At 38.0% G+C, this 21333-nt stretch overlaps 1 protein-coding gene across 1 annotated transcript in view; it reads left to right on the top strand.

Moving 5' to 3' along the window:
- The window catches only part of FAM3C (FAM3 metabolism regulating signaling molecule C), a 57053-nt gene that overhangs the window by 12714 nt on the left and 23006 nt on the right, over positions 1 to 21333 (top strand). The window contains exons 2-5 of the mRNA XM_049641738.1: positions 909 to 963; positions 4981 to 5085; positions 13652 to 13681; positions 14331 to 14454. Coding sequence (XP_049497695.1) covers positions 951 to 963; positions 4981 to 5085; positions 13652 to 13681; positions 14331 to 14454 — 272 coding nt within the window. The 5' untranslated portion in view covers positions 909 to 950. The remainder of the gene's footprint in view (positions 1 to 908; positions 964 to 4980; positions 5086 to 13651; positions 13682 to 14330; positions 14455 to 21333) is intronic.

Genomic DNA, 21333 nt, shown 5'->3' with positions numbered 1-21333 from the left:
CCTTTTGGGGTGGGGGGGCAGCATCCAAGGACCAGTGCTCTTGTGTGAGTTCCCTTTCGGGGTGGGGGGGCAGCATCCAAGGACCGAAGCTTTTGTGCGAGTTCCCTTTCGGGGTGGGGGGGCAGCATCCAAAGATCAATGCCCTTGTGCGAGTTCCCTTTCGGGACGGGGAGGGGGGGCAGCATCCAAGGACCGATGCTCTTGTGCGAGTTCCCTTTCGGGGTGAGGGGGCAGCATCCAAGGACCAATGCTCTTGTGTGAGTTCCCTTTTGGGGTGGGGGGAGGGAGCATCCAAGGGCCAATGCTCTGTGCAAGCTCCCTTTTGGAAGTGGGGGGAGATCGTCCAAGGACCACCACTCTTGTGTGAGCTCTCCTTCTTCTGTCTACTCTGAAGAAAATATCAACTAATTATGAATTGAGCATTATTGATTTCTTTCCTTGTTAGTTACCGGAACACCTGGCACATAATATGAAAAGCCAATATTACCAGTCTGTTTAAGCTAACTACTTATTCACAGACTAGGAAAATACCTACAAACTGGAAGTTTGGAACTCAGTATCGAAAGTTCCTTATAAATGCAGAATCACTGAGAATAACAAGGGGCATTATCTTCTGTTCCCATGCTTGATGGCAGGATTTCTCACATCTGTTCACCAAAATTAGGAGAGCGAGGGACAGAAGAGTATAAAGCACAGGCCCTCCTTTCAGGGGCTTTTATGTTCCAGTGGGAGGAGCCAGGCCTGGTGATAAGAGGTTTTTCATTCAGTGTCCATGTTGGTAGAATACTTGGAAATGTCAGGACGTTTATCCAATTAGTTTATTATATAGTATACTTCAAGTCAGACTCAATCTAGACAGGAATGCTCCTTCTAGACCTAATGATGTTTGCCTTCTCTTTTGATTTTAGGAGCTTGTTTAATGAGAAGTGCCATAGACTGAAAAACGAAACATGAGGGTAGCAGGTAAGATATTTAATTCAATAGAAATAATTTTACTTTTTGTGTAACTTACTTATTTAAGTGGCTTGAGAGAGTATGTTGTCTTTTTATGTAGTGCGTAAAAAGCTGGAGTGTAACAAACTAAATCACTGCTTTGCCTTTTTTACTTTTTTATGTAGTTGGTAAATCACAAATTGGATGAACTTGTTGAAATTATTTATGCTAGGTTTTTAAACTTATGGCTTTAATGTTTATGTTCTTATACATTAAGCTTATTTGCCTAATACTATATATAAAATGCCCATATAAAGAACAATTTTGACAAGCTAGGGAGACTGATTTTTATTTTTGCGAAGTTCTAACTTCTTGAGAAAAATGCATTGTGAAGTTCAAAAGCTTGAATCTTTGCTATATAGGTACTTCAAATGGAAACTAGTGTATGTGAACCATTCAGTAAAACGTATTTTTGCTTAAGTGGCTATTTGCTAGTTCGAGTTCAGTCTGCATAGTTGAGGTTCTGTGTAAGAATATCTGTTCTTAGGCAGCATATGGAGGCAACTGAAAAACACTGCTTGACGTTCATAGTATTAAGGTAGCTGTCTTTGAATGTTATGAAAAGATGCGTAAATACCTGGAGAGGCTGATAACTGCTTCCTGCCTTAATAGTGAAAATAAGTGTGTTCTCCTACCCCCACCCCTCCTTCAGCACAGCCAAGGGTCTAGAAGAAGTGCACACTCTGTACATAGAAATTTTTTCTACTTGTTCTTCCAACATAGAAGATAATTTGTAGTTTCTCAAAATCGAGATAGTCTTCCTCTTAATTATCATCTTCTCACCAGCAAACCGTATTTTCCTATGGGGGCGTCTCTTAGAAGTGCCTCAGTCATGGTGGGTGAGCAAATGCGTCTTTGTGCTTCAAGCATCATTCTGTACAATAAGGTGCAGGTGATGAAACATCATGATTATTAAAAAACATAACAGGGTTGTGCGCAAATGCCTTTGTAGAACTTTGAAATTCTGGACCCTTTGATCGTGAACTTACAAAATATCCTTTTTTGAGTAGCTATTCAACAAGTGAAGGAAAATATTGCCAGAAACGAAGAGCTTGTTTATGGTTTAAAAATCATATTACAATGTCTTTTTTTTTTTTATGATCTTTGAATACAACAGGACTATTGATGATCATGTATCCTTGACTTTAAAAGTACATTAATTAAACATAATGATTGAAATAAAGCAAGTTTCTGTTCCTCACATAATTCTACATTCATTCTAGTTGAAATTAAATTTTCATTGAGTTCATTTCTCTGATTCTAACAATTAATATCAAGGTTAATTGGTAAGTAATTATTCATTGAGAACTTATTTTATGGTTGGCACTGTGCCTAGTATAGGTCTTGAAGTGTTTGCTTTTAATGAAGAAGGAAGATTAATTTAATTTATTGCCTTTAGAGTGATTAATCTCTTCTAGTTTGAAAAAAGTTGATTGCTTTGAAATATTCTTATAGCCTTTATTCTTACAGTGAGGCAACAGTGTCTAAAGTTTATGCTTTTTGTTTTGTGAAGAATAAGGACACCTCAGATTAGCGCAGTCCGTGGCTAGGAGGAAGAGAGAATCTCGTGGGAAGTCAAGATGGGGACTGTGGGGTGGTATGGTCAGGCCCTTTATGTCCAGAATTGGCTGGTGACCCAACCCTGGAGAGGACTCCTCTGTCACAGAAGTTCTAGAACTCTACCATTATGGGGTCTCTGCCAGTCTTCACCTGCCTGCTCTCTGGGACCATCTGCTTGTTCTATTATTAGTTCATTTCGCCACGTCTGACTTTTCTCTGTCTTAGAGGTTTTCTTTCCTCCTAGTTCCTCTGGGTCCAGTATCAGTGAATAGGCCTTGGTTGAAGACTCATTTCTGCCACTGACTAGTTACGTGACCTTAGGCAAGTGATCTAAAATTTTTCAGCTTTGATATTTTATCTGTAAAATGAAAATAATTACCTGGAAAAGCTATGCAAATGCGATTATACTTGTAAAGCATTTAGCTGTATGGTAGGCAGTCAGTGAATGGAGTATGTGTGTGTATTGTATACGTATGTGTATATACGTACGTATGTGTATATATGATGTATATAGCTTATTTAGTGTAGGCTCAGGTCTAACTTGGTACTGAATTTAGTCTAGAACTTTCATATGTTATAACCTTGATATTTTATTCATTTTAATATTTTGATCTTAAACAGTGACGGTTTCGTATATCTGCTGTAAGTGGCAGGGAGAGGTTATCTCTGGTTGCACATGCCCGTGATTGCTAGAAAATGAGTGGTTAAGATTGTCATGTGATATAGAATCTTCAAGCCCATGGTCTTAAGTGATCAAGAAAGAATGTGTCACCTCTTACCATTCATCTATGTAGCAAACACTTGTTGAGAGTATGACTATGTCCAGGAATTTTGCTAGATCCTGTGGGGGCAAGAGTTCAAAGCCTATTGGAATTTTGCTGTCTTATGCACTAAACACGTAGGCAATTTGTGGTTGCTCTTGAAAACAGGAAGTAATTTTCAGAGGAGAGAAGGTCGGATGCAGGAGGTGAGGGAACTGATTAGGTTAGCTGTGAGGCTTCCTCCTGCCATCTCATTTCTGTATTGTAGAGTGTTTCTAAATAGAAAAGAGTGGCTCCGTGAAATCAGCACTTCTCAGCATCACTGGCCTTTTCCGAGCATCCTCGTCCCTCCCCTTTACGGGTGCAGTCCTGGTTCTTTAGGAAATTAGAATGAACATAGGTCTTTTTGACTCTTCCTTTCCCACGAAGTTGAGTTTTGGTAGTTTTTTTTAGGAGAATGTGGTAATCTGGTGTTAGAATGGAGTACTGTCCAGAGCACTGGGCTGTGTCAGGATTCCGGGATTCCAGGCCTCGTGCTGTTGCTGAGTTATTTGTAATCTTGGGAGTTGCCGCACCTCTGGGCTTTTGTCTCCTTAAGGATAGGAGGATCCTGCTGATCCAATCCACCTCCTATAGATCAATAGAAATTAAACTTTGGGTAAAAGAGGGGGATGGAGATTGTATAGGCAAATACTAATAATCTTCCCCAACAACCTAATGAGATGGCCCTGAAAGCCTAGGGGAAAGAGGAAGATGTTTCTTTCCTGTCATTTTCCATTTCCTTTCCTGTCTTGCAGTGTTTTTTTTCTTTCCTAGATTTGCTTAGCTATGGACAAAAAGACAAATCCTCAATTCCTATGAAACAGTTAGCTAATACCTGGCAGTGCTAACTAATTGTGAGACACCCAGAAATAGTTAAAGTTAGAAAGGTATGAAAGGGTACGAGTGTGTCTTCACAGAGCTTATCATGGAACCACGTTACAAAGCGTGTGTCATAGCTGCCAAATTAAGTCCTCTAGGACTGGAGACGGCCTGTCGTAAACTGGTATTCAGTTTGAGGAGGAACACTCTTGTTTGCCATGTCAGGAGCACTTGTGTTGCTCTAAGAGATACGTTGGTTGGTGATAGGACAGTAAACTGGTACATTTCACTAGAGAGTTCCTTGCTTAGTGAGCATCCTGCTAGTTGCCTTGGATCTCCATAAGGTCTGGTGTTTTTGTATTATCCCTGTATGGTATTGCCCTTTATATGTGAACAGGATTAGGAATGTGTCGTCCAACATGCTTGGTGATGGTGTTCCATTAGCTGTGATACTTTGGTACTTTTGTATAGTCAGCCAGCACTTGGGAGCAGTTTTGGGTTTTTTGTTTTGTTTTGTTTTGTTTTGTTTTGTTTTGTTTTTTTTGGGCAGGAGAAAACTAGGCAGATGACTCAAGCAGTCCTATGTCTGGGTTGCTAGCCAATCTGATAATTCTTTGAACAGGAAAATCCCTTATCTCGGTGGATTGCTTATACAGTTTTTCTTGTAACTCAAGTAAAATTAAGATCCAATACATAAACTTTATTAGTTTAAGAAATTTCTTTATAAACTTAAATTTTTCATGCAATGCACTAAAGTTCTCTGGGCTCATAAGCTCATGCTGAATTATTTCTCCCCTTTATCTAGGTGCTGCAAAGTTGGTGGTAGCCGTGGCAGTATTTTTACTGACATTTTATGTTATTTCTCAAGTATTCGAAATAAAAATGGATGCAAGTTTAGGAAATCTATTTGGTAAGTTCCACTTTTTCCCCTTTCTTAAATTTTATTTTCGATTGGTTGTCTGTAAATTGTTACCAGTTATCAATATTGAGTCACTCTGCTGTTTAGTCTGTCTAGAAAAGAAGATACAATTATATCAATAAGTGTGATCCCTTAGAATATTCTAAAATACACAGTGGAAAGCCTTAAACTTAATCCAATATAAAGTATGAATCTTCTGCTCAACATTCTGAATATATTAATGGGGTCTGTTTCATTCATGTCTAGGACATTAATCATGGCATTCTGAGCGAACATTCTAGAAGCTATCACACAGTATTTGAATTAGCTGATAGAGAACTTGGAACCAAATCTAGCCCTCAGATGGCAAGTGGAGTCATGATAATGCATTGTAAATACCAGCCATTGAAATCCATCTTGTATTCCTACCCTTATTTAATTCCTTCTGCATTATTTTTCTCTTTACCCATTTATTTAATGCTATGTTGCAAACACACCATTGTAAGCCACCTTAACTCAGTGTTTAACAAAATTCTTAAGTCAATAAAATAAGTTAACTGTTGAAATGTTACAGTAAGCTCTGGATGAAGCATTGTTTAAAGTATTAAAAAATTAGGTGTGGGGGCACCTGGGTGGCTCAGTCAGTTAAGCATCCGACTTCGACACAGGTCATGATGTCACCATTCCTGAGTTCGAGCCCTGTGTCAGGCTCTGTCCTGACATCTCAGAGCCTGGAGCCTATTGCAGATTCTGTTTCTCCCTCTCTGTCTCTGCCCCTCATCCACTCATGCTCTGTCTCTCTCTCAAAAATAAACATTAAAAAAAAATTAAAGGCGCACCCGGGTGGCTCAATCAGTTAGGCGTCCGACTTCAGCTCAGGTCACGAACTTGTGGTTTGTGAGTTCAAGCCCTGCATCGGGCTCTGTGCTGACAGCTCAGAGCCTGGAGCCTGTCTTCGGATTCTGTGTCTCCCTCTCTCTCTGCCCCTCTCCTACTCACACTATGTCTCTCTCTATCAAAAATAAATAAACATTTTTTTAAAAAATTCCAAAAATTATGTGTGAAAAGTGAGACTGTGAAACGCAAAAATAGTATTTTCACCCATTCGGCAGAAATCAGATGAAATAACTTTGAGATCTCTGGAATAATGAGTTTTGCTTTCCATAAATTAATATTTGAAAATTAATATTTGGTACCCAGACACCACATACTGAGTAGTGAGGCTTTAGACAATTCTGATGTGTAATCATCAGTTTCTGTATAAACGTTTTCAGGTGACTTTTCTTCCAATAACTACTTAAAAGTACTTCTTGTATTGCACTGAGTTCTGTCTTGTAAACTCCCAAGTAGTTTCAATCCACTGATCTATGATCTGCTGGAGTTCTGTCCTACACTAATGATCTCTCAAAGAGATAATTATAGTCATACTCCTTCAGGCCATCTTTTTAAAAATCTTCATCTTCTCGGGGCGCCTGGGTGGCTCAGTCGGTTGGGCATCCGACATCGGCTCAGGTCATGATCTCGCGGTCCGTGAGTTCGAGCCCCGCATTGGGCTCTGTGCTGACAGCTCAGAGCCTGGAGCCTGTTTCAGATTCTGTGTCTCCCTCTCTCTCTCTGACCTTCCCCCATTCATGCTCTGTCTCTCTCTCTCTGTCTCAAAAATGAATAAACGTTAAAAAAAAAATTTTTTTAAAAATAAAATCTTCATCTTCTCCAGTTTTGGAATCCCCCCCACCCCTTTCAACATTCCTCTCAGTATATTGGCTATTTTCCTCTGGAACCATCTATTTTTCAGCACCTGTTTTAACATGAAGCATCCGGGATCCAGCATGGAGTAGTCATTACAGAGTACAGTGACATTTGACTTTACTTCTGGTCTACTTCTGTTACTACTAAGAGGCCAGGCTGGTGTCCTTTGGGAGCACAGCTGGTTGTAGTTGAATAAGGGGCAGAAAAACACTGAAGTCCTTGAGGACTCGTTCAGTGTTGCTGGGGAAACTGTGTAACCAGTTCACATAAGAAAGGTTGATGGTAAGGGAAGAAGGTTTTGGGATGGTAGCTTGAGGCAGAAGCAAGTTAAGTGTTTTGTTTCGTTTTGTTTTGTTTTTTGTGAAGTAGAGTCTCACTTGTCTCTAGGCTTTGGGGAAAGATTCAGGGAATTACAAATCAGTGGGATGAGAGTGAACAAGCAAGAAAAGGAGGATCCTTGAGAGAAGCAAGGCGGTGGGACCATTGGTACATGTGAAAAACTACTTTGGGGAAAGGCCCGCTATTTTCAGAGGGAAGAGGCTTGGGTGAAGCCTAGCGCTTGCCCTAGTTTGGGTCTTCGTCTCTAGTCTGGACTGTCTATTCAAACATCACAGGGATGTTCCATGTCTATTTCTCATCCCAGGTATCTGCCCGTTTCATCCCTGCTGGAGCAGTTCCGGCACTCATGAACCTTTTCCGGCGCTCATGAAGGTTAATAACACTCATGAACCTTTAGTGCTTCTGACTATGAGAGAGTAAAGTCTAAGGCCCACTCAAACCCCCACCCTGCCTCTGCCCTTCTCACCTTCTCGTTCCCCCCACCACCGGCCGTGTCTCACTCTTGCTTGTGCCAGTCTGCACAGGATCTACAGACAACGTACCTTGTCCTTCCATATCCCCACCTTGCTCATGCTGGTTCCTCACAGAGCACGTTTTTCTTATCCCCTCCTTCGTCTGTTAATCCTTCTCATTTTTCGAAACTGCATAAATGCCCCTTCTTGAGAGAAATTATAGTTGAACCTCCCTCTTTTCCTGTTAGAATGTATTGCTTCTTTTTGTGAACTGTGTGTTCTAATGCATAGTACTTGTATCTCAATTTGGCACTGATTTTATTCTGCCTTACATCATAGAATTTCTTCTATTTTTCATGTATCTGTCTCCCCTTACCAGAGAAGGAATCTTGAGGGCAATAATATCTCGGTGCTTCACCCAGCATCTAGCACTGGGTCGTACGTGTAGACCGTCCACGCTGATTGAATGGAGAATGAATGTAGGTGACCAAGGATTAGTACTTTGACATGGAGAGGAAGAGTGGGATTCATTCAAAGCTATATTAGTTGAAAAGCCACCAGCAGTCACCTATGACCAAATGCTGAGCTACTTTAACTAGGATAGTTGTCTCTTCATTTTCATTTTGATTTTTCCTAATGTTGGGAACTGCAAGGTTTTATTGTGTGTGTTTTAGCTATTTGACTTGCTCATTCTTAGGGAAGATGGCTTATTTTGTTGTCGTGACTGAAGTTGTGCACTGTATCCACAAAACCTTATTGGATTCCAGTTTATTGAGTTGGTGAAAATTTAATTTGTTTGTTGTATTTTAATTCTCATTTCAGAATAACTGAGTAAAGATGGAGATATGGTTGTCTTTTGCCATTTGCTTAGCATCTAACTCCATTCACCAAAGGGTAACAAGTTTAACCCAACATTAGAATTATTTCTATAATCAGTATATTGGGAGGGGGGTCTCGTGACATGAACTGTACTTCTTTTGGTGGTGAATTTTTTCATTTTTTCTACTGTTGATATAATAGCTTGATAGTGTCTATAAATTTAGTTTCAGGTTGGATATATAGTACTGTTTTAGAAAAATAAAATGATCTTATCTCTAGGAAGGAAGAATGAAAAATTTTGCTCAGAATTATAGTTGAAATTACTAAAATACATTGTGATTTTTTTTGAAAACAAGTTTTTGTACAAAACTTATTGAGATAATTGTAGATTTGCATGTATTTGTGAGAAATAATATGGAGGGATCCTGCATACCCTTTACACGGTTTCTCATATTGGTAACATCTTAACAGAACTACCCCTAGTGTCACAACCAGGATAGCAACATGGATACAATCTGTGAGTTTTAGTTATGATTACGTTTTCACACAGTGGTTCGTTGTCAGGGTGGATACTTAACAACTAGTAAATATACTGAACACAGACCAGATTATTGCACACGTTGCTGCTGCCAGTACTTACTGTCCTATTGAGTTGATTACTTTTTACCCTTTCAGACTTAAACCACTGAAATAGTATATACATAAATTACTTGACATTATTAAAAACTTAAGTACAAAATAGTTCTGATTTCTGTAGTTTGACTTGTGGAAAGACATTGATTGAAACCACATATGAAACAGAACTTCCAAGTGGATTCATTTTCTCAGCTCATCTGATGAGAGTAGATAATAATGATTAAACCATTAACCTTTTTCTTGAAGAAGGTAATTCTAATTGCTATGTTACTTATTTCGTGGATATTGCAGACCTTTGTTTTTCAGTTATTTTAAATGATTTTTGAAAAAAATTATTCAGTGATTACGTAAGCCATAAAAATAGCTGGTAATGTGAAAATTAAGCTCAGCTGATGTAAAAGATTTAGCAGTCAGGTTATTTAACTGTCCAAAGATATGTCTTATCTAAACCATACGAAAGTCCATTTATCTTGATGCAATTAAATCTTGAGTAATTCGTGATAATTTTTCCACCATAAAAATAAAATGATTCCTGGCTGTTTATTTTCTTAACATGAAAAATTAACCCCCCCAAAAAAAGAAACCAAGTCAAAAAGATTTACTATTGTTCCTTAAAGTGAAAAGTTGTATATAGTGAAAGAAATTAAGAATTAAAGCTATCAAGGTAGTTTGATGATTACAAGTTACAGGAAAGGAGGGCTTTTTATTGGTATGCTGTGCCCATAGTGCAAGTGGAAAACATTCTGTTTTATTTGTGAAAATTTACCTGTTTGGCCTCCAGGTGTTAAATTCTCAGGATTGCAGACCTAGTAGAGGGCTTTGGGTTTTGACAAATATTAGACAAAAATTAGCTTTCATCTGGTCTGGAGAGAAAAGTCTTTCACGAGACTTTTTTGTTTGTTTTAAAGTTTATTTATTGAGGGGCGCCTGGGTGGCTCAGTCAGTTGCGCGTCCGACTTTGGTTCAGGTCATGATCTCACAGCTCGTGGGTTCGAGCCTGCGTCGGGCTCTGCGCTGACAGCTCAGAGCCTGGAACCTGCTTCAGATTCTGTGTCTTCCTCTCTCTCTGCCCCTAACCCACTTGCATTCTGTCTCTGCCTCTCTCAAAAATAAACAAACATTAAAAAAAATTTTTTTTTAAGTTTATTTTTTGAGAGAGAGTGAGAGCGAGCAGGGTAAGGGCAGAGAGAGAGGGAGACCCAGGATCCGAAGTGCCTCCGCCTTGGCAACAGAGAGCCCCATGCAGGGCTCGAACTCATGAACCATGAGATCATGACCTGAGCTGAAGTCGAATACTTAACGGACTGAGCCCCTGTTTGTTTTTAAACCTTTAGCAACTTTTCTCCTTACTCTTAAAGTAAATGGAGTGATACTATGCATTTAAAAGCCTGATGATTAAAGAACTGGTTTTCTCAAAATCCTATCCCAGTAATGTTTTTTGAATTGAATAACATTTACTTTTTTTTTTTTTTTTTTTTTTTTTTTATCTCTTAAATTCTACAAGCAAACTAGTTTGACCATTTTACTGGCTCATCCCTGGCTTTCCCTCTGCCTTTCTTTCCTCAGCCACACTCTTCTTTCTCTGAGTATCAGTTGATTACTGATGTCTCTGAAATTTTCTCATCACCCTTTTGACTTTAAATCCTCTCTCTGGGTGGCCTCATCATTTGTTAACTTTCCAGTTTGTATCTTCATCCCAGATCTCATTTAGAGCTGGCTTTTAGACTTTCTCACTTGGATCTTCTCCAAGAATCTAAAATTTGCAAGTCCAGCACAGAACTCATCATCCATCCCCTACCCCTAGCTCCTCACTAGATGATGAGCATCTACCTGAGTGTGGAGATGGTGTTTTTGTTCACTGGTTCATATGAACGAATAAATGAAAGCTTCTAAAGCCAAATGTCCGAGAGGTAAACTTGATTCCTCCTTTTCCACCATTCCTCCATCTGTTCCGTTGCCAAGTCCCATCAGTGTTGCTTCCTTAGTTGTTCTGAACTGGTCTACTTGTTTCAAATCCAGTCATTATCTTTGTAGTGACTACAGAGGTGCCCTTTTTAACCTGGATTCCTTTAGCAATGTCCCTGTCCTTGTGGACACTTTGTCTCAAGTCTTGAACCCTCTTCAGTCAGAAGGTTTGTTCTAAAAGCTCCCTATTCTGGCTTCCTGATCTGAGCAGGATGAGCAGTTTTTTATACATGTGATCAGAAGACCTCAGACATTTCCCATTTTGCAATGCAATATGAATTTGGGTGCTAGAGTGAGATATGACTTTGAAAACTAGCTCTGCCAATTATTAATTATGTCTTGGAACAAATCAAATCAGTAAACTTCTGGGTTCCCAGTTTCTCTCTTTTTGAAACAGAGATGATGATTAAGTCAGTAATGCATGCAAAAGTACTTGGTGGATAGATTGCCCAGCATATGTGAATGAGCTATGTTATATCACCCCTCTTCTGATCCCCGAGTTTTCCCTGTATCTTGTTACCATAACTTAGGTATACCAGAATTCCTGATTGAACAGTGTTCTTCTGTAAATATCTTAACACCTGAGTCTGCAAATATGTGTTTATTCAGGACAGAAGTGAAATTGAGAATGTCTAGTGTTCATGCTGCTAATCACTGGTTGTTAATCATTGTCTCAGCTTTCCTTTCCTTATTTACACAAGTGAGAACATTGGACCAGATGATCTCTAGAATGATGTTTCCCTTACTTTTATGACATAATGAAGGAAATTGAAAGAATGAGCTCAGTAGTCCCACTACTCTAATATACTAACTGGTCATTTGTTTTTGTTAAGTCTTTGTCCTTATCCGTGAATATTTTTCGTACTTACAGACAAGGTTTGCTTTCTGCTTTATTTCATGCGTTAGACTTTCCCCACGTTACTCCACTGCCTTTGTGACTTCAGGGGCATATAATATTCTCAGTGTTTTATAGAGTTAGTGAGCCTTCACTTACTTGGTCATTTTTCTCTTTTTAAACATTTGCATATTATTTTTCAGCTCTAACTTTCTGTTCTCCACTTTGAGTTCTGGACTTACAGGAAATTCTCAATCATCTAAAATAATACAGAACTAAAAACCAAGTGACTATTTATAGTCAAACAGCTGGCAAATATTTATGACACTGCATGCTTATTAGCCAAATCAGGAAATGGCTGCCCACAATACTGTTGATGATTTAAACTGAATCCCCTAGGCTGGGATCAGATGCTAGTGCTTTTAAAAAGCTCTTAGTGTAGGTGGCTAGATTGCAATCTACTTCATTAAAGTTAAGATTTGATCACAAGATTCTGGCTTCTTTGAGCCAATAAATTATAACAGTCTTGGTAACTGACCTTAATTTTTTTTTAAATATACGCAGTACACTTCTATTTTAGAGAAATTGAGTTCCTCACCACCACCACCCATCTTATGTTCTTCCACCCCCCAGATCTCCTAGCCTAACCACCAAGACCATTTCATGTATATTCTCCAGCATTTCATATGCGTGTGTACACAGCACCCTATAGCAGCAGCCACTTAAAGAAGTTTTTTTTCACGTTTTTTTATTTTTGAGAGACAGAGGGAGACAGAGCATGAGCAGGGGAGGGGTAGAGAGAGAGGGAGATACAGAATCCAAAGCAGGCTTCAGGCAATGAGCTGTCAGCACAGAGCCCAACATGGGGCTTGAACCCATGAACTGTGATATCCTGACCTGAGCCGAAGTCTGACGCTTAACCGACTGAGCCACCCAGGTGCCCCTAGGCAGCAGCCACTTTTAAACACTGTAATAGTCAACAAGTATATACTTAAAGTCATTTAAGGAGAAGTTTGAAATAGTGTATGGTATCAGGTATATGTGAAATCTAAAAAGGATAGACTCAGAGAAACAGATTAAAATAGTGGTTACCAGGGGTTGGGAAGGAGGTAAGGGGAGACATTGCTCAAAGGGTCTGAACTCCCAGTTATAAGATTTAAGAGTTTGGGAATCTAATATAGCAAGGTGATCATAGCTAATACTAACTAGTATGTGATACTACTATATACTTGAATGTTGATTAGAGAGTAAATCTTAAATGTTCTCACCACGAAAAAGAAATGGTTACTATGTGATGGGATGGACGTGGTAGCTAATATATAATGGTTATCATTTAGCATTTTATACATGTATCAAATCAACATGTTGTATGCCTAAAGTTATACAATGTTACATGTCAATTACGTCTCAAGAAAGCTGGCAAAAAATTGAAAAATAAATTTAAAAAGAAGTTAAATTTGTAGAGTAACTTTCTGATTGGGATTTAAATTTATAAGTAGAAATAACAATAAAATGTAAAGATAAGAATAAAATGTTCTATCAGTAGTAGAATACTACCGTCCATAATTCCTCTGCATAATTGTTTATAGTGAGTTTTGTAGCCTGAAGTCACTTTTTCACTTTTTCTCTAGAGCAGTAATCTGTTTTATTTATTGTATACTGAGCAGTAATTCAAGCACTTTCATTTTTATAGTCCTGTTAGTGCCAAATATGCTTAATATGCGGATACTTGCCAACAGCTTTATTCCTTCTAGCAAAGATAACTTTTTCTTTTTCTTCCTAGCAAGGTCAGCATTGGACACGGCAGTGCGTTGTAAGTATTGCATCTCAATATTTTGCAGATGGTTTATTCTATTTTATCCTATGTGCATGAGCACTTACATTCAAACAATGGGGATATTTCAATGTGAGCAAAATCGATTTAGAAATTTTTAAAGTTATAAGGATGCTATTTGAATAGCTCAATATTCTACATATATGATAGTATTCATAATGCATATTTTGTTAACATTTTTTAGGTTCAGTAACATACGCGCAGAAAATGTGTGAAAGAATTCCTCGTTAGAACTAGAACATAAACAGATACTCAGTGATGTTTTAGGCTTTTTACTGGTTCTAGAGGTAACCATGTGTTGTGTGTGCATGAACTAACTAGAAGTGTAAAGTAACAATTCAAAACCTCTCCTGTACTGAATTTTAAAAATAAACTTAAAAATAATTAGATAAAATACATATACCTTCATCAAGACCAACTGATATATTTATGTCCGTTATTAGCTTGTTTCCCAGGAGGTTCAGTGTTTTGTTTTGAGGTTCTTTGAAACCCTCAGGGTAAAAAAAGGCATGTATTTTAAGATATGTGTATCTCGGTGTTTTTACATAATGCTCTTTTTGGTTTAAGACCTGAAACAAACTGACTCTGGAGTCTATTAACTCTTTTAAAAAAAAATTTCTCCCCAAAGCTACAAAACCTCCCAGATATAAATGTGGAATCTCAAAAGCTTGCCCTGAGAAGCATTTTGCTTTTAAAATGGCAAGTGGAGCAGCCAATGTGGTGGGACCCAAAATCTGTCTGGAAGACAATGTGTAAGTATTTGCCAGTTTGGAAGTATCTGGCGTGCCGGTAAATTTTAGCAAATCGAACCTGAGTCTAATGGATCTTTGGAAAATGTATTGGGCATGTTTTACTAAAGAAGAGTGATTTCAGTTTTCATTACACAGTTTTTTTTCTCCCACCCGTTTAAAGAGTCTTAAATTTCTGAGATTTCATATTAGAGTGACACAAGAACACAGCATTTGTCTAGCTTCACGTAAAGATGAGGGATTTCTCGTGTGAATTCTCTAGATTTCTCGTGTGAATTCTCTAGATCTGTGCTGTCCCATCTGGAGCCATAGACACATGTGACTATTTAATTCTGATTCTTAAATAGCAGGGGGAAGGTTAATTCATTTACATTAATTAGAATTAAAAGTTCAGTTCCTCAGTCAACGAGCCACATTTCAAGTACTGAGTAGCCATACATGGCTTGTGCCTACCAAACTGAACACAAAGCATTTCCACCCTTGAAAAAAGTCCCTTTTGACAGCACTGCCCTAGATAATGAACGCTTTATCTTACAAACATCTTTCATTTTGGGGCGCCTGGGTGGCTCATTCGGTTAACCCTCTGACTCTTGGCTTCAGCTCAGGTTACAATCTCCTGGTTCATGAGATCAAGCCCCACATCAGGTTCTACACTGACAGTGCAGAGCCTGCAATTAATAGGAAAAAAGAAAAACATCTTTTGTTTTAAATGTCCAAATGCTGCTTGTTGACGTGTGAAGTAATCCGGTAATAACCTCAAGCCTGTTGTGATGCTGAACTGTTTGCCACTAAGCTCAATGGTTTTCTAGACTCAGATGCTCTACAGTTTTTAAGTAGTGTTGACTGTCACTTGTAGGTGAAGTTCGTGTCTCCGAAATCACAAGGCCTGCTTTCAGTTGGTTGCTTTTAATCTGCTCTTTCTTGGAAAATTAAATACATGAGCTTATTTAAATTAATTAAAATAATTAAAATTAAATGTTAAAATAATAGACGTGCCATTAATTACATAGAATAAAGAGTTAATTTTATAGTAGGAGGAAACAGAAGCAGTTTCTCCCTGCAGTTTGTGGTTTTTTTGTTTTGTTTTTTTTTTCCTAACTTTATTTATTTATTTTAGGGCACACATGGGGAAGGGCCATAGAGGGAGAGAGAGAATTCCAAGCAGGCTCCATGCTGTCAGCCTAGAGACCAACACAGGGCTCAGGTCTCAATCCCATAAACCATGAGCAGAAATCAAGAGACACTCAACTGACTGAGCCACCCAGGTGCCCCTGTGTGTCTTTTCTTTTTGATGTAGAAGCTCTTGAATATTTATCCTAAGCCCTTTTTCAGTTAGCTATGGGCATTATTTAGCCTCTTAGAATAATGCTTTTCTTGTAATTAAAGGCTTGAGCTAGATGATCTTTAAAGTTCCTGCTCATTTCCTTTCTTTTCCCTCATGCTAGTTATAATCCATCGTTAATCCATCACTGTCTTCTGACTTCCCATAATAGTCCTATTTTACTGAATTATGTAACAAGGAACTTGGATGTTAGAAGTTCAACAAACTTAGAAGTTTGCAGATTTTACGTTAAATCATACCCTTCCCATTAACTTAGAATGTTTCCGTTCCCCTTTTCACCTTATTTGGCTAAGGAGGCCTCAAGTTTGATTCAGAATCATAGGTAGGAATTTCTCTTAGAATGCCTAGCCCATGGTAGACTTTCTTTGGAGACTTCCTCTGCCACCCCGCTCCCCCCATGAAGCATGTTAGTTTTAATACAAAGAGGAGATCAAAGTTGTTTTACCAGCAGGTTCTCTATTTATAGATTGTATAGGTCAAAAAGAAGAGAGTATATATAGAGGCAGTGGAATTTGGCACAGTAAATACTAGGCTCCTAGCCAAAGAATTTGGTTCTAGCATGGTGGGCATGTCATGTGGAATTTGTATTTCAGTTTCTTTGACTGTAAAATTGAAGCAGGCCTCCTATCCATCCTCATTTCAGGAATCCTTCTGATACTCAGGAGAAATTAAATAATTGATGGGATTTTAGAGCTATGCATGAAGCCCCAAAATCTAGTCTTCAAGAAGGACTGAATAATTGGCCAGGGATCCCTACTGAAAAAACCGTGGGGACAGTTCACAGTCCAGTACGTTGTCTCACATGTTCTGTTTCTGTATTGAAAGTTGTTGCAACAAAGAATTTAAACAAAGACCCTGACTTCCTTAGCATCATTCGTTCAGTTATTCAGCAAGCATTTATTGAGCATAGTCCCTGCTGTCACGAAACTCAGTCTAGTAGGAGAGACAGACATTTAAGGAGTAAATGCACATCAGTCATCGCAAACTGTGGCACAAGCTGTGCAGAGCTGGGTGACGAAGACCCTTGGGGATGAGTGATATGAGATCGAGGAATGAGGGCCAGGGCAGTAGCAGCTGAAGGGTCATGAAGGTAAAGAGGTGAGGTCTTTTCTTTCTTTTTGTTTTTAAGTTTATTTATTTTTTTAGTAATCTGTACACCCAACATCGGGCTTGAACTCACGACCGACCGAGCCAGCCAGGTGCCCCAGTGTCCCTTTCTGAGTGTTGAGCCGTTCAAGGTTTTCAGATTCTGGCATGTCATGATTTCATTGATGTTGAAAAAATTACCTGACTGATGTGTAAAATGATTAGAACAGTTGGAAGGCCATCACTGCCAAGGTTCTTTGACACTGCCCCTCCTCCCAGTAGTAACAGAGGTTTTTTTCATGTGTATTCACTAAATATATAAGTAGACAGTAAAAATACATAAATAGAAATTTTACTATTTTCCTGCACATGTCCTGAGTACCTGCACACTCATTTCGGAGACCACTAGTTCAGATCAGTGCTTTTCAGTGGGACATTTGTCAAGGTCTATAGACATTATGGGATGGTATAGCTATGGAGGCAGTACTCGTAAAGACTGGGATGCTCTTAAACACCCTCCAGTGAAGCCAGGCAGCCTTTACACATGAATTATCAGGTCCATAATGTCATCATAGACTAAATTTGAGAAACCTCAGTACAGACAAAAGAGGGTAGTTAAGATCAGCGTGGTGGTTATGGTTTTAAGGACAGGTTGGATGCATCAAGATACATTATGGAGATTAACGTAAATTTCAAACTTCTCATTAGTTTGTAATAGAAAATCCTGGGGATAAACATCAAATGTCACACACTACAGGAATTGTAGCTTCTTTTTATTTTGCATTAGAGAGCCCATAGAATTTACTTATGTTCAAGGTATAGCTCTTATTTTAGGCATATACTCATCTGATTTCAGTTTATATGACATTGATATTAGGATAATACCTCACCTTTTATTGTGCTCTTAATGTTTGGTATAGGAATATACAGCAATGATTTTCAGAGATTTATTTATTTTTGTACATTGAGAGGCCAGATAGTATTTTTGGCTGTGAGGATCAAGAGGTAAAATCAAGGATAGTGTATAAGTACTTAAAAAATCATTTAACATATAACCATTTAAAAGTACAAAAACCATTCTAAGCTCATAAATGATAAAACAAAAGTAGCCAAGCAGTTGGATAGATTTGTCCTGTGGGCTATAGGTTTGTTAAAGCCTGCTCTAAACTAACCATTTTAAGATGTAGCAGTTAAAACATAGAGTAGGTATTTGAAGCAAAACTTGCTCAAAGATGTAGAATCTTTCTATAGATTATGTAATATTTTCTTTAGATTTTTGTCTGGAGGCGTGGAATGGTGGTAGGGGGAACCTTCATATTCGTGAAAGATAAAGTATTTCAAATTGTGTGAGTAAGAGGGAGTAAGTAGCCTTTATACATTTAAAAATCTTGAGTAGTTTGTCATTTGCTAGTTGCAGGTTTTCCCGGATTGAATTCCTTGTTAAAAATCGATTAGCTACTGCCCTCTTGTGGGAAGCCTATGGCATAGTGCTTCTTTGTGGCTTTTATTTCTTAGCTCTGTGAAAGACGCAGCAGCATACTAACCCCATGATGATTCTACTTGGAGAAGACACTGTGATACTTAATTATTAATGTAACAGGTTAATCACACTATCGCTTCTTAACATTAATGATGGAGTTTACTTATCTCACATATTTCTGAAGGGAGCAGAGCAAATACATTTTGAAATTCCCTCTTTCGGGCAGCACTTTTAGTGGGTTTCCTTATGACTCACCTTTCAGGACTGCTTGTGAAAAAAGTCTATGCTTTATTACATGTAAATTTTAGAGAATGAAAAGTGGGATTTTGAAGGCAGATATGTAACCCATATGGGTAGATAAATAGTTAAATGCTACTAAGCTTTTCAAAATCAGATTTTTATACTTTTCCTGTATGAATCTTCAAGTAGAGTTTTTTTTTTTAACTTTTTATTTTGAAATAATTACAGAAATCACAGGAGATTGCAAAGATCATACAGAGCCGTCCTGCATACTCTATACCCAGTTTCCCCTATGGTTATATCTTAGAGTACACTATCAAAAACAGGAAATTGACATTGGTACAGTGTGTGTATGTGTAGTTCTGTCATTTTGTCACATGTGTAGGTACACGTAGCCAGTAAGCAATTGGGATACAGAATTATTGTATCTCCACAAAGAGCTCTTTCATGCTATGCTGTTACAGTCACCTCCATCATCACTGACGTCTGGCAACCACTAATCTGTTTGTCATTTCTATTATTTTGATGTTTTGAGAATTCTATATAAATAGAATCATACAACATGTGACCAGATGAGATTGGTTATTTCACTCAGCATGATGCTCTTGAAACATTGGTGCCTGTTAAATCCCTTCTTTTTTATTGCTGAGTAATAGTCTGTGTTACGGATGCAACACAGTTTATGCATCACCTGTTGTGCTCAGCCAAACAATTTCATCGTTTCCGGTTTGTGGTAAGCATATGTTTAATTCTGTAAGAAACTGCCAAACATTTTCCACAGTGACTGCACCATTTTACATTCCCACTGGCAATGTATGAGAGATCCAATTTCTCTATATACTTGCCAGAATTTGGTGCTATTACTATTTTTTATTTTAGCTCTTCAAATAGATGTGTAGTGATATCTCAATTTTATTGCTAGTGATGCTGAACATCTTTTAATGTGCTTTTTTTTTTTTTTTTTTTTGCCACCTGTATATCCTCTTCGGTGAAATATCTATTCATGTCTTTGTCCATATTTTAATTGGGTTGTTTTTGTTTGTTTGTTTTTTATTGTTACACTTTGGGAGTTTTTGAAATATATTCTAGGTATGAATCCTATTGTCAGATATGTGGCTTGAGACTATTTTCTTACAGTGTATAGCTCATCTAGACATCCTTTTCGCTGGGATGTTTTGTACGGCCAAAGTTTTTAATTTTGATAAGTTCCAGTTTATTGATGTATTTTTCTTTCATGGATGTGCTTTGTTGTTTATGGATTGGTGTCATGTCTGTCACTCACTCACCGAACCGTAGGTTTCAAACATTTTCCTCTGCATGATCTTCCAAAGCTTTTAGTTTTATGTTTTCTATTTATATATTTAAATCTGTGATCCATCCTACATTAATCTTTGAATAAAGTACGACATGTAGGTTGAGGTTCAGTTTTGGCCTATGAATATCTAGTTGCTTCAGCACAATTTGTTGGAATGACTTTCCTCCTCCATTGAATTGCTTCTGCTCCTTTGTTAAAAAATAAGTTGGCTGTGTTTCCACTGGTGCATTTTTTTTTGTTCCACTTGGTTTTGGGTTCTCCATTCATTCCATTGATCCACTAATTTATCCACTAATACCACATGCTCTTGATTATATAGTTAATAGAGTAAGTCTTTAAGTGGTGTAGAATGATTCCTCCCATTTATTTTCTTTCTTTCTTTCTTTCTTTCTTTCTTTCTTTCTTTCTTTCTCTCTCTCTCTCTCTCTCTCTCTCTTTCTTTCTTTCTTTCTTTCTTTCCAAAATTAGCTATTCTAATTTCTTTGCCTTTCCATATACATTTTAGAATAACCTTGCCTCTGAGGCACCTGGGTGGCTCAGTTGGATAAGCATCTGACTTCGGCTCAGGTCATGATCTTGAGCCCCACATCAGGCTCTTGCACTGGCAGTGTGGAGCCTGCTTAGGATTTTCTCTCTCTTTCCCTCTCTCTCTGCCCCTCCCCCGTTGGCCCACACGCACACACGTGCATGCGCTCTCTGTCTCTCTCAAAATAAATAAACTTAAAAAAAAATTAAAGAATAACATTGCCTCTGTATACGAAAAACCTTGCCGGGATTTTGTTAGGAGTTGTGTTAAATCTGTATATTGATTTTTGGAGAGAATTGACCATCTTTACTATGTTGAGTCTTTTAGTTGATGAATATGGCGTTTCTCTTTAAATATTCTTTGTTATCTTTCATTACCATGTCGTGGGTTTCAGCTTACAAGTCCTATACATACTTTATTAGATTTATACCTAAGCGTCCCCCATGTTTTGAGCAATTGTAGATGTCTTTGTATTTTTAATTCCAGTTTTTATATGTTCATTGTTAGTATGCAGACGCAGTTGATTTTCGTGTGTTGGTCTTGTATCTTATAACCTTGCTGAATTAATTTCTCCTAATTCTATTACTTCTGTTACTTTCCTTTTCTTGGTTTTTTGCTGTGGCTAGGATTTCCAGTACTATGTTGAATAGTAATGGTAAGAATGGACATACTTGACTTGTTCCTCATCTTAAGGGGAAAGTGTTGTCCTTCACCGTCAAGTATGGTGTTAGGTGTAGATTTTTGTAGATGTTCTCTATCAAGTTTAGGAAGTCCTCTATTACCGGAGTTTTGAGACTTTTTATCATGAATGGGTGTTGAATTTTGTCAAATGCATGTTCTATATTGAGATGACCATGTGATTTTTCTTAAACCTATTAATATAGCAGATTATA

Source organism: Panthera uncia, chromosome A2, assembly GCF_023721935.1.
Source record: "Panthera uncia isolate 11264 chromosome A2, Puncia_PCG_1.0, whole genome shotgun sequence".
Taxonomy (NCBI): Eukaryota; Metazoa; Chordata; class Mammalia; order Carnivora; family Felidae; genus Panthera; species Panthera uncia.
The sequence above is the reverse complement of the archived record's forward strand: the minus strand, read 5'-3'. Positions and strand labels throughout refer to the sequence as shown.